At 34.7% G+C, this 13,706-nt stretch overlaps 1 protein-coding gene across 3 annotated transcripts in view; it reads right to left on the bottom strand.

Annotated features, from left to right (window-relative positions):
* Positions 1-13,706, bottom strand: part of Suco (SUN domain containing ossification factor) — a 63,594-nt gene that overhangs the window by 36,405 nt on the left and 13,483 nt on the right. For all 3 annotated transcript variants that reach the window (XM_055624516.1, XM_055624517.1, XM_055624515.1), the window contains exons 3-9: positions 13,588-13,698; positions 11,333-11,487; positions 9,979-10,116; positions 9,412-9,562; positions 4,302-4,425; positions 3,468-3,592; positions 2,913-2,980 (exon numbers count right to left, since the gene is read on the bottom strand). In XM_055624516.1, the coding sequence (XP_055480491.1) occupies positions 2,913-2,980; positions 3,468-3,592; positions 4,302-4,425; positions 9,412-9,562; positions 9,979-10,116; positions 11,333-11,487; positions 13,588-13,698 (872 nt within the window). The remainder of the gene's footprint in view (positions 1-2,912; positions 2,981-3,467; positions 3,593-4,301; positions 4,426-9,411; positions 9,563-9,978; positions 10,117-11,332; positions 11,488-13,587; positions 13,699-13,706) is intronic.

The following is a 13,706-nucleotide window of genomic DNA, read 5'->3' as shown; positions in this document are numbered from 1 at the left end:
AATAAATAAATAAATAAATAAATAAATAAATAAATAAATAAATAAATAAATAAATAGGCAAATAAATAAATGGATAGATAGATAAATAGATAGGTAAATAAATAGATAGATAGATAAATAAATAAATAAATAGATAGACAGATAGATAGATAAATAAATAAATAGATAGATAAATAAATAAATAAATAAATAAATAAGAAAAAAAATCTGCCCTAGGACTAAAGTGTGGCCTTAATGCAAAATATAATAAACCGACCAATGGCCAGAAGCATTATAACAAAAGCGCATGTAAGGGAACTTTGTAATACAGGTAAGTTAAGGAACACAGTGAATTACTGAATAAAATATCAACAGGAAAACCAGGAAGTGGGAAACGAATTCTTCCTACAAACAATGTAAAAAGGAATTCCAGAGACACCAAAATCAAGATAAAATTTTCATCAAAAAAAACTATAAAGAGCTAGGGAGATAGCTTAGCTGGTAAAGTACTTGTAACACAAACATGTATATACCTAGATATATGTATGAGTACAGTGTGTGCCTGATTCCCAGAGAGGCCAGAAGAGGGTATTAGAGCTCTTGGAAGCAGAGTCAGAGATGATTGTGAGCTGCCATGTAGGGGCTGAAAGCCACACCTGGGTCTTTCTAAATAAACAGTAAGCACTCTTAACCTCCCAGACCCCTCAATTGGCTTTTAAGCATGAACTTTTGAACAATCAAATATTGTAATAAAAGTGTATTAATTCCCTTTTAAATCTGTTCCTATGTCTACGGTATTCATTAATCAAAATATGATAAAGCAATGAAGAGAAAATAGCAGTATTTCTTAGATATCTTTCTCTTCTACATTCCTAATTACTAAGTGTTGTCAAGTCTGTCAACTTTACCTTTTTAAATGTCTTTCAGTTATATTTCTCTCTTCTGTACTCAAAAGAACAATTATTTAGCTCAAGGTCATGATTTCTGACCAAGGCTATAAAAATAGTCTTCCATTTCATTTCTCTACTTCAATTACATTTTCTTTTAGGCCATTGTTTGGAGACAAGCTTTCTTGAAATGCTAATGAGATAATGTCACTTTTTTTTCTTTTTCTTTTAGATAATATTTTATTTTTACTAATTACAGTTTATTTTTGTATCCCATCTGTAATGCCCTCCCTCTTTCCCCTCCCGATCCTACTCTCCTTCCCTCTTTTGTACCCATGCTCCTCCCCCAGTCCACTGATAGGGGAGGTCCTCCTCCCTTTCCATCTGATCCTACTCTATCAGGTCTCATTAGGACTGGCTGCATTGTCTTCCTTTGTGGCCTGTTAAGGCTGCACCCCTCTGAGGAGGAAGTGATCAAAGAGCAGGCCACTGAGTTCATGTCAGAGATAGTCCCTGTTCCCATTACTATGGAACCCGCTTGGACACTGAGCTGCCATGGGCTACGTCTGTGCAGGGGTTCTAGGTTATCTCCATGCATGGTCCTTGACTGGAGTATCAGTCTCAGAAAATGCCCCTGTGTCCAGATTTTTTGGTTCTGTTGCTCTCCTTGTGGAGCTCCAGGTCTTTCTATCTCCCCCTTCTTTCATTAGCTTCCCTGCACTCTACCCAAAATTTGGCAATGAGTGTCAGCATCTGCTATGATACCTTGCAGGGTAGTCTTTCACAGAGGCCCTCTGTGGTAGGCTCCTGTCCTGTTCCCTGTTTTTTCCCTCTTCTGATGTCCATCCCCTTTGCCTGAATAGGGATTGAGCATCTTACCCAGAGTCCTCTTTCCTGATTAGCTTCTTTAGGTGTACAGATTTTAGTATGTTTATCCTATAATATATGTCTAAAGATCCAGCTATACCACTCCTAGGCATATATCCAAAAGATGCTCAAGTATACAAGAATGACATTTGCTCAACCATGTTCATAGCAGCTTTATTTATGGTAGCCAAAAGCTGGAAACAATCCAGATGCCCCTCAGTTGAGGAATGAATACAGAAATTGTGGTACATTTACACAATGGAATACTACTTAGCAATTAAAAACAAGGAAATCATTTAATCTGCAGGCAAATGGTGGGAACTAGAAAAGATCATCCTGAGTGAGCTATCCCAGAAGAAGAAAGACACACATGGTATATATTCACTCATAAGTGGGTATTACACTTTTTTTCAAAGAAAGATACTTTCTTCATTTAAAATAAATGCTAGCCAACCTTTCTTTAAAACAAAGCTTGCTAGGCAAGTTTGAGAATAACTGTTTAGATCCCCAGCACTCAGGTAAAAGTTCAGTGTGAGCAATAGCTTCCAGTAATCCCCCCAAAATTCCCTGGGACCAGGCAGCTAACTAGACTAATGGAATTAGCAAACTTTGGGTTCAACTGAGAGAGCCTGCCTCAATATATAAAGTGGAGAGTGATCAAAGAAGACAATTCAGGCCTCCATCCACAAAAGCAAACATGTACACCCACACACAAGCAAATTCGTGTGTGTGTCTGTGATGAAAGAGATTCATGCACGTTGTCAGGCTGAGTACAAACAGCACCAGATGGTCTGATTGTAGCTAGACTAATGCTCTGGCCTCATCATCTCACTCTTCTAATTAAAACTTTTTGTCACAACTAAATTGCTTCTACATGCCTTCATCATCTGCAATTTCGTATGTGTACTTCAAGATTCAGCCCAGAAATTACCTCTTCTATGAATTTTTTCTTAATGTATCTCTTTGTAGAAAACCCCTCCAATATTACTTTTGACCAGGCCTGTCACTGTTAGCATTTTTGTTACCTCCTCAAAAAGAAGAGCATTTTGTTCTCAATTTGGGAGTATTATCAATACTAATCAATCATAACTGTTAATTAAATTACACAAATATAATAATCTTACCTCAATAAAGATATACACATATAAAATATACTTTGTAAAATTTTACATTACTTACCAAATTTTAGTGCTGCATGGATTCAACATATAAAGGTCCATATTTTCTATAAGAATAGCAGATGTGCTCTATTTCAAGAGGCAAAAAAATAATGAAAAGCAGTTTAATAATATTTCAATTCTAAAATTTTGTGGCATTCCTGTAGTTTTAGACTTTTAAAATACACCTCAGATAAAATACATGTGGAGAAAAATAAACTAAATGGTTAAAATTTACTAGTTAAGGCTATAGTATTAAATTAGCCTTGCATCAATCTGTCCTTTTAAAATTTACAATGCTTGTCATATATATATATATATATATATATAAGTTTATATATATATAAACTTTTCATGAGCTTTTAAAGGCTGCATATAGTTTATTAAGTGAATTTTAAAGGTATAATGTTATCAACTAAAAGCTGATACTAAAGTTAAAAGCATAATCTTATATAACTGGTAAAGTGTAAAAAAAAAAAAAAAAACAACTCACATTAAAATAGTTACCATCATACTAATGTTTGCTGTTAACAAAGCCACTAGTTTCTTATATTTTCTTTTAAAACAACTTAAATACCTTGGCTTCTGGATTAGCTGCCAAAATTTTGGCACCACATTCTACTGAGGCATAATTATTTCTATTTTTCTGGACCTTTTTTGTGGCATGTGGCCCTCCATTAGAAGATGGATGCAGTGACTGACCTGTAGACAAACATTATTATAAACATATATATGATGATTATGATTGAGAATTCCTGCCACCCCCAGCAACACAATGATCTCAAAAGTAACAGGCTACTTTCCAGAAAGGAACAGGTTTGAACTTTTAAAATTACAGTTTTAACATACATGAGAAATCAAGCAAGGCATAGTGGCCCCTACTTATAATCCCAGTATTTGAAATGCCATGCAAAGAGGAATGCTATGAGTTTGAAGCCAGCCTGTATTCACAGTTAGAATCTATGTAACCTTGGTTGGCCTTGAGCTATCTCAAAACTGACAAACTAGAAACAAAGATTTTTCCATGAGAATACAGCCTTATAGTTTTTATGTTTTATTCTTTCTACTTCTAACTCCAACATCAAATATTCTTAACTCAGAATAATTACACAAAAAGTTTAAAGCTTTCTGATAGAACTTTCCATGTCTAAGATTTTGCTCCATAAATTGGGAATGGTATCATTAGTCTTTCTTATTTTACTATCAGCAGTAAATCTCTAAAAATGAAATTTAAGATTAAAACTATACACTACCAGCAAATGACAGGTAATCAGCAGTAATGTGGTAAATCTCTCTGATGAAGTTTTTAGAAATTTTATTTTGTCATTTAAAAAGAAAAAGCACATTTAAACCACCTCCTTAAATAATTGAAAAAATTTTAAAATTTAATAAAATCTCTATGCTTCCTTACTTTTTTCTTTTTCTACTTCCATAACTTTCTTCTTCCACTCATCAAATGTTGGTATATCTTCTGGATCTTTTGGACCCGTGACAGATGTAGGGTCAGTTTCTCCTGGTTTTGTATAATCAGAACTCTGAAAGATATGCCCCGCAAAAAAATTAGACTTTAATCTTTTTAAAAAATTAATAATGAAGGCAAACATAAATGTTTCTGTAACACTAAATAAAAGTTTAATTTTATAATGAATACTATTTAAGATGAAATATTGATTTACTTAAAAATTCAAGCTCACATCAAAGAACTGAAACTTCAAGCACTACAAAATATATTCCTTGACATATTAGTAATATAGATCATCTTATTTTAAAAATAAAACAAGCAGAATACTATATCCTAATCAAATCATTACTCATTCAAAAAGGAAATTATATAATACAGAGAGAGAACTTGCAATATAACCACCTTAAAATAACTTTAAGATATACACATCCACTTATCAAAGGAGTAATGTTATATGTACAGTCTTTACAAAATCAGTAACAAGTATCATGTGCACAAAAATTTTAAAATAGATTTTCAAAATGTTCTTTTTAATATTTCATGCTAGTAAAAGGATTTAACAAAAAAATGGATATATAGAATGCATTTTTGAAACCTTGATACACTGGTATTATAAAAGTTAAAAGCAAAATTAAGACAACAGCTGCATGAAACAAGCCTTAAGAGTGAAGTATTTACAATACATTCAACCAACGAATGACTGTAAAGAATAATTGAAAATCAATAGGCAGCAGAAGGAATAGAAGCAATAAATTCAACAAAAAGAAGACAGGGAACAGGATAAGAGCCTACCACAGAAGGCCTCTGAAAGACTCTACCCAGCAGGGTATCAAAGTAGATGCTGAGACTCATAGGCAAGCTTTGGGCAGAGTGCAGGGAATCTTATGGAAGAAGGGTAAGACAAAAAGACCTGTGTAGGGGACAGGAACTCCACAAGGAGAACAACAGAGCCAAAACACCTGGGCCCAGGGGGGCCTGCAGAAACTGATACTCCAATCAAGGACCATAGACCCCTGCCCAGATATCTGTAGCCCATAGGAAGCTCAGTGTCCAAGTGGGTTCCCTAATAAGGGGAACAGGGTCTGTCTCTGACATGAATTCAGTGGCTGGCTCTTGGATCACCTCCCCATGGAGGGGGGTTGCACCCTCACCAGGCCACAGAGGAAGACAATGCAGCCAGTCCTGATGAGATCTGATAGGCTAGGATCAGATGGAAGGGGAGGAGGACCTCCCCTATCAGTGGACTAGGCGAAGAGCATAGGGGTAGAAAAGAGAGGTAGGGTGAGAATAGAGAGGATGAGAGAGGGGCTACAGCTGGGATACAAAGTGAATAAATTGTAATAAATAATAAATAAATTAAAAAAAGAAAATGCAATCATAAAAATAGTCATGAAAAGCTAAGAAAATCAGAGAGACAAATAAACACCAATCTGATGGAGGCTATAGTGTGATATTCTGGGCAAAGGATAGTATATATAATGTAGCATGGGGAATCTATCAGATTGCTAAAGACAGAATATCTTGCTAAAACACAATATTAGCAAGATGTACATACCCACTAATTCCAAACCTATATGCAATGTCAGTAAAAATGCAGGTATGTGGTTTTCAAAAATGTGGTTGACGGTATTGTGTGGCCCTACTTCCAGTATAAAAAGAAAATCAGAAGCCTGAATACTCAAGTGAATAATTTTAACAGAATAACTATAGCAAGCAATAACAAAGACAAACCTCAATGTCAATACTGAATAAAAGGCTAAATAAAGGCATGAATGTCATTACAGAGTATTTCAAAGTCCTGAAATGAATTTTTTTAAATTTTTATTTATTTATTTATTTGTATTAATTACACTTTATTCATTTTGTATTCCCCCATAAGCCCCTCCCTCCTCCCCTCCCGATCCCACCCTCCCTCCCCTTTCTGCATGCATGCCACTCCCCAAGTCCACTGATAGGGGAGGTTCTCCTCTCCTTTCTGATCTTAATCTATCAGTTCTCATCAAAATTGGTTGCATTGTCCTCTACCGTGGCCTGGTAAGGCTGCTCCCCCCTCAGCGGGAGGTGATCAAAGAGCTGGCCAATCAGATTATGTCAGAGACAGTCCCTCTTCCCATTACTATGTAACCCACTTGGACACTGAACTGCCATGGGCTACATCTGTGCAGGAGCTCTAGGTTATCTCCACGATAACTCCTTGGTTGGAGTATGAGTCTCTGGGAAGTTCCCTGTGTTCAAATTATCTTGTTCTGTTGCTCTGCTTGTGGAGTTCCCGTCCCCTCCAGCTCTTACTATTTCCCACTTCTTACTGAAATGAAAATTTTAAAAATCACTAAAAGTACACTAGCACTGTCTGAGAGGAGCTGTATCTGAGAAAGAGCACATTATTTTTTTTCTTAAGCATAATAATTTACTTACCTACTCAAATGGTTTAACCACTCGTGCATTACAAAAACAAAACAAAAACTTAATATGTTCATTAATAGTATCTGTTTAGAGAACTGACTCTGGTAAATAGTAATTATAAAAATTCACTTGGCTGAGATAATAGAGACACCCCCCCCCCAAAAAAAAAAAAGAGAGATAATAACATATACACACTCAGAATTCCAGGTAATAAAGTTTCTCTCACCAATTAAGAGCTCTAATAAAAAACACAATCAAATTGTAATGCACTTTCTACAAATGGAACTACTTTGTAAAGCACTGTTGTATCATCATGTCAATGTCCTGTAAATCTTTTAAATAACAGATGCTTCAAAGATCTTCTTGCATTGGAAAGTAAAGTGGCTTACACGAACTTAACTTGGCAGAATTATTCTGAATTGGATAGTTGTGTTATCTCTGATAACCTTTCTGGGATATTAATTTGTTCAGGAGTTAATTACACATTTAATTAAAATTTCATTCTTTTGACTATTAGCCCAACCTCACAGTCTAAGGCCTTGGGTACTATATTTGGTTAATAGTTGAGAACAAGTAACTTTAGTACAGAACTAGCTACCACACTTTAATTTCATATTTTATACTGAAAGAGTGCCAAAGGAGATATATTTTAATGTCTGCCTACTTTTACTTATGGGTGTGATATTTGACAACCAAACCTTACTCACTCTTGATCTGACTCCATTGCAAAAATTAAAATAAGTTCTTGTAAGATTCCGAACTACGGAACACTGACCTCCTGTGTTTCTAGGAAACACCACAGACAGACATAAGTTAGTCCTACAAATAGTGTAAAGCTCTGAAATGTAAGTTAGGAAGTTTAAATGAAAATCTACTAAAAAGAACAGAACATTCCCAAACTAATAGGAATTTTTAAAAATGTGGTTGGTATTTTAAATTGCTCTTTCAATTTACTTCGCTTTCACATTGATGAAAACCATCTTTTTCACTAGTTTTTTCTTACCAGAGGGGGAAACCTAAATTGCTGGGTTAACAGTTCCTTATGAACTTTTTTACTGGGTTCTTCTATGCAGTTAAAGTAGACTTAAGAAAGAGTAAAGACAGCTGCTTCACTGTGATTAAGTTGTTCTTTTATTGTAAGAATAACAGTTCAAGACAGTAGTTTTTTTCTTTCTATCTCTTTTTTAAAATTATTTTTATTTATTAGTTTATTCACTTTGCATCCCCCCTGTACCTTCCTCCCTCCTCCCCTCCCAATCCCACCTTCCCTCTTCCCTACCTGTGTCCCTTTCCCAGTCCACTGATAAGGGAGGTCCTCCTCCCCTTCCCTTCCATCAGATCTCATCAGGACTGGCTGCATTGTCTTCCTCTGTAGCCTGGTAAGGCTGCTTCCCCCTCAGGGGGAGGTGATCAAAAGCAAGCCAATCAGTTCATGTCAGAGGCAGTCCCTGTCCCCATTACTATGGAACCCATTTGGAGACTGAACTGCCATGGGCAACCTCTGTGCAGGGGTTCCAGGCCATCTCTATGAGTGGTCCTTGGCTGGAGTATCAGTCTCAGAAAAGATCCCTGTGCCCAGATTTTTTGAATCTGTTGCTTTCCTTGTGGAGCTCCTGTCCTCTCCAGGTCTTACTATCTCCCACTTCTTTCATAAAATTCCCTGCACTTTGCCCAAAGTTTGGCTACGAGTCTCAGCATCCGCTTTGATACCCTGCAGGGTAGAGCTTGTCCTGTTGCTTGTTTTCTCTCTCCTCCGATGTCCATCCTCTTTGCCTTTCTGAATAGGGATTGAGCATCTTAACCAGAGTCCTCCTTCCTGATTAGCTTCTTTAGGTGTACAGATTTTAGTATGTTTATCCTACAGTATATGTCTAATATCCACTTATGAGTGAGTATATACTCTATGTGTCTTTCTGCTTCTGGGATACCTCACTCTGGATGATCTTTTCTAGTTCCCACCATTTACCTGCAAATATCATGATTTCCTTTTTTTTTATTGCTGAGTAATATTTCACTGTGTAGATGTAGCACAATTTCTGTATCCATTCCTCAACTGAGAGGCATCTGGGCTGTTTCCAGCTTCTGGCTATTACAAATAAAGCTATGGAGAAAGGGGAACCCTCCTCTACTGCTGGTGGGAATGTAAACTTATACAACCACTTTGGAAATCAATCTGGTGCTATCTCAGACTATTAGGAATAGCGCTTCCTCAAGATCCAGCTATACCACTCCTAGGCATATATCCAAAAGACGCTCAAGTATACAACAAGGACATCTGCTCAAGACAGTAGTTTAAAATCTAGTTGTACCTTGAATATAGCTGAGCAGCATATATTTACTCTTATTGAATTAAGTGATATTCTTTAATTTAAAGGTTGTGGCAAGGACTTTATTCATATGGCCCCAAATAGCTGATGGTGGGCAGAAAGTCATGTAATTATATATAATACCTAAGAGAACACATAATAGAACACCTTTATATGTGACTACTAGACAGAACATCACAAAGTAACTACTTTGTATATAAATAGCGTGTATATCCATTTTATGCATAATATCCCTCATTTTAAAACAAATGTTTAGCAATTTGCTCAAGATTCTACTACTAAAGTACATTACATAACAGAGTGTGAGACAGCCAAAGTTACATACTAACCTCATTTTTTAAAGTATCTGAAACATTCAATGCAGACTTTGGATCATCCCCATCTGGTTCACTCACTGAAACTTTTGATTCAAATTCTGATTTTGTTACTTTTTCTTTGCCATGTGAAGATGATACATTCTCTATATGCTGGCCAACAAGGCTATTTAAAAGCAAAAGATAGATTAAACATTTTACCCAGATGATAAGTTTTATACAAGTTTAACACAAAAATACATGTTATGATTACCGCATACAGAGAAAACCTAAAAAGAAGTACAAAGAAATAAAATTCCAGTCATAAAAGTAGAATGAAGATTGTACCAAACACTTTTAAAAATTATGCTGCAGTTATTATAGAATCGTATCACTAATCAGATGTGGGAATGCAGGTCTGTAACCCCAGCATTCCAGCATCTGGAAGGCTGAGGTAGGAGGATCTAGTGTTTGAAGCTGTCCTGGGTTTCATATAACGTTCCAGGCTAGCCCGGGGTAGTCTACACAGAAAGACACCGTTGTAATAAAAAAAACAAAATGGTAACAGAAAGATCCACACTAAAAGTAACTGCTCACACCCACCTCTCAGGTGGACTGACAAACGAGGGTTGTTCCACTGGAGCACCAGCATCAGAAGCTTCTCCAGCATCACAGTCAGCTTCGGGCTGCTCCGATTCACTTGGCTTGGCTATAGATAAAGTACCAGATTTTTCTATTTCACTAAACGAGGAAAAGAAAAAAAATGATAATCCAGTGATTTAACAAACTTGATATAAGTTTAAAATGTTAACAGTGACACTGAAGCATAACCTAAGCCCCAAACAGAATGCTTGTAGAGCTACAGAATGTTTTCAACAATTATTTTTAAATAGGGCATGCACAGTGGCACATGCTTTTAATCCCAGTACCTAGGAAGCCACACAGGAGGACTGAGAGAGCTAAGCAAGCCTGGGCTATTTATTTTAAATCAAGTACAATCAACTCTTGACTGATCTTGTGAATGTCTCTCCATCTAAAACATTACTTATTTTTAAAACAAAACATTAAACAATTATTTGGTCTGATAAAAATAAGATCTTATTTTTTTCTAAGTGTATATTCTCTAACATTTGGTTTCTGCTGATGCTGAATATACTAACACTGTTACACGCAGCAAAATCCAACAATTATTTCAAGTCATTTCACTGATGCTTTACTGCACTTTCACAATTTACTTTTAAAAATGTGCCAATTTCAGTATTTTCCCTGCCTTACTTAAAATTCACCAATCAATAATTTTTAATAGTAGGAAAATAAGAACACACCATTCAGATAAATAGTATTCTGATAAATAGTATTCTGATATTTATAGAACAGGCTGGCCTCAAACTCAAGAAATCCACCTGCCTCTGCCTCCTGAGTGCTGGGACTAAAGGCATGAGACCTCACAGGCGGCAACTACTATTAATTCTTAACTAAATACTTAACATATTAAGAGAGGGTGTTTGGCATTGCCCTCTGCATTACAACTGAAGGAACTCAGAAGCACAGAACTGATTTGCTAAACTAAGGATAACTTAAGCTTAAATATCCCAAATGTTTTAAGTTACAAAAAGGCAACTACTCACACAAAAACCTTACTATTATTGGAATGCCAGTAACAATGGAAATATATAAACTGACATTTTTTAATAACTACACAGATTATTTTTTAAAAATAAATAGGCCTTAAGTAGAACCTACACTATGTAGAAATTCATGGCTAGGCTATAATCGATTTTATTAATCTACTCAAGTAAATAAGCTCACTATTACAATTACATTCAACAAACACAAATAAAACACAGATACTATCTAGCCCAAATATCAAACTTGAATATATTAAGGTGTCTTCTTAAGAAATATTTCTAATTTGTTTTGTTTCTACCCGCACCCAACCCCATTCACAATGACTTACTCAAGGTTTGAGACTGGAGTGGTTGCTGAGGTAGATGAACTGGAACTATTTTCGATGTTTTCACTGCCTACAACTACATTGGAAGAGCCTTCATGTAAATCAACTGTAGGTAGTGCTTCAACCACAGGTGGACTTAACTTTGCTGTTTCCATATTCTGTTATAAGGATTATATTAAACGTTAAGATTAATAAATCACTTCTTTTGATGGGTAAAAGTTCATAGAAAGCTGAAAAATGACTATATAATGTTCATAATCTAAGGGTACTTAGTCCAAATGGTAACATGCTTAATATACATGAGAATCCTGGGTTTAATTCTCCAGTACTAAAAAAATAAAAATAAAAACTTTTTCAGATGCAAAAAAACAAATCTTTTTCCAACATTACTACCCCAAGAAATTTATCTCATGTTCTAACACAGAACCTCCACATTTTCACACATTAGCAGATACAGCTTGCTCCATTCTACTTTCTTACTTCCTATTTTGTATCAGGTATTATAATTCCATTTCTACTCAATTAATGAATTGAGTAGCAACAAAGGAATCTTATGTAAATATATAAAATGGTATGATACAGTTCTTTTATCCTTAAAGAGTTTATGGGAAAATGTGTATCAATAAATAACAATATATGTAACAACTATTACAACGCAATAAATAGTTGGCTTTTTTTTAAAGTTCTGAACGTTCTAGGTCATTGGCCCCTCCCAAATAGAAATCAACTGAGCACCTACTCATGTCTGAAATCTTTATCAGCTCCCCAAAACCAGCTATAATAGAATTAGCCAACTCTCTTCCTTTCTGCTTCCACTATTCCCTATTTAGTCTCATCACAATATCCATAATATCTCAATTGCTATTACTGTCTTCCTCTTCTTTTCAAATACAAGTGTATTAAATAAGGAGAAAGTTCTCTTAATTTTAATATTTTCAATATCTAGCATACAATGTATTAAAAGTTTAACAAAGGATAACAAGTAAGAATAATTCACACCAAGTTTAAGGAAACAAAAACTATGAATTACAGACAAGATGCAGTAGGCCTTGAAAAATAGGTAAGCCAGGTTGGGAGCAAAGAGAAGACACAAGACAGTCTTGTGATTCAAAGTGTGATCATTTGGAGAATTAGTAGCAGTGAAATTTCCATAAATAATAATACAGATCATTTTTTTAAAGGTAGACAGCCTTTAGGAAAGGACATCATCAAATACTATTATTTCAGCATATATCAAAATTTTAAGTGATATTTTACATTCTTTTCTGAACCTAAGTCCTTAAAATTCAACATGTATTTTGTATGTATCTAAGAGTAAATCTCCTTATCAAGAAGTTACATTTCAGATGCTCAATAACCAAATGATCTAATAACACCTGCAAAATAAAATTTCAAAGCATTTGGGATAAAAGCTTCTAGGCCAGTGGTTCTCAACCTTCCTCCCTTTGAGGATCAAACCCAAGATTGTTCTAGACTTCAATTACTTGAATTTCAAGATACTCATGTAATTGCAAAGGCAATAGATAACATTTTTTTTTGTTTTAGTCTATACATTAATCTTTGGCAAATATTTTCTAAAAACTAATATAATGAACCTCCTCTATTCTGAGATGAACATATTTTTAACCTATGTTTTATTTCTTCTTAATCTTTCTGTCTTCAAATCAAATACCCCTAGTTTTTTCAACCACTGTTGGATTAAATGGTTTCCAGATGTATTAGTATTCTAACTAGGCTTACAATATATTTATTCAGGTTTTTAATATCTTCCATAAATTCTGATGCATAAAATAGAAAACAATTCTCAGAATGAAGAAAAAGGGCAAAACATTTTAACCTACTTTTTTCTCTTTTAACTTCATTTCCTAAATAAATTTAAGTATTGATATAAAAAAATGCTCTGAGTTTTATATACAACTACTTCTGCTGTTAAAATAAACTGGAAAAAATATGGTACCTAAAAATCAGAAAATATATAATGAACCAAAAAATAGAAGTTAGGAAAATAACATATTTTCCCTACAATTTTACTTCTAAAAAACAGTCATATTTATTATTTAATCTATAATTTTACATTTTTTTAATATTTTCTCAAAATCAGTACTACTATTAACAGGTGAATAATTTTACATTCCATTATACAGTATGTTACAATGACTAAAATAACATATAACATGTTGACTAAACAAAGGCATCCAATCCTGTGCAAAAAGACCATAATGGTATATTTTTAAAAGCAAAGGCAGTATATAGCTTACTTGTACATCCACAGTGTGGTCATCTTTTAATTTATTTTCTTCTGGAGGAATACGTGAATGAAAATTCAATTTTTCTGATAGCTCAGCATTACTAGGTTCCTCTCTTTCACTCTACATTG

The sequence above is a fragment of the Psammomys obesus genome, unplaced genomic scaffold (genome assembly GCF_907164565.1).
Source record: "Psammomys obesus unplaced genomic scaffold, mPsaObe1.curated_primary_1811, whole genome shotgun sequence".
Taxonomy (NCBI): Eukaryota; Metazoa; Chordata; class Mammalia; order Rodentia; family Muridae; genus Psammomys; species Psammomys obesus.
This window is presented reverse-complemented; position numbering and strand designations above follow the sequence as displayed.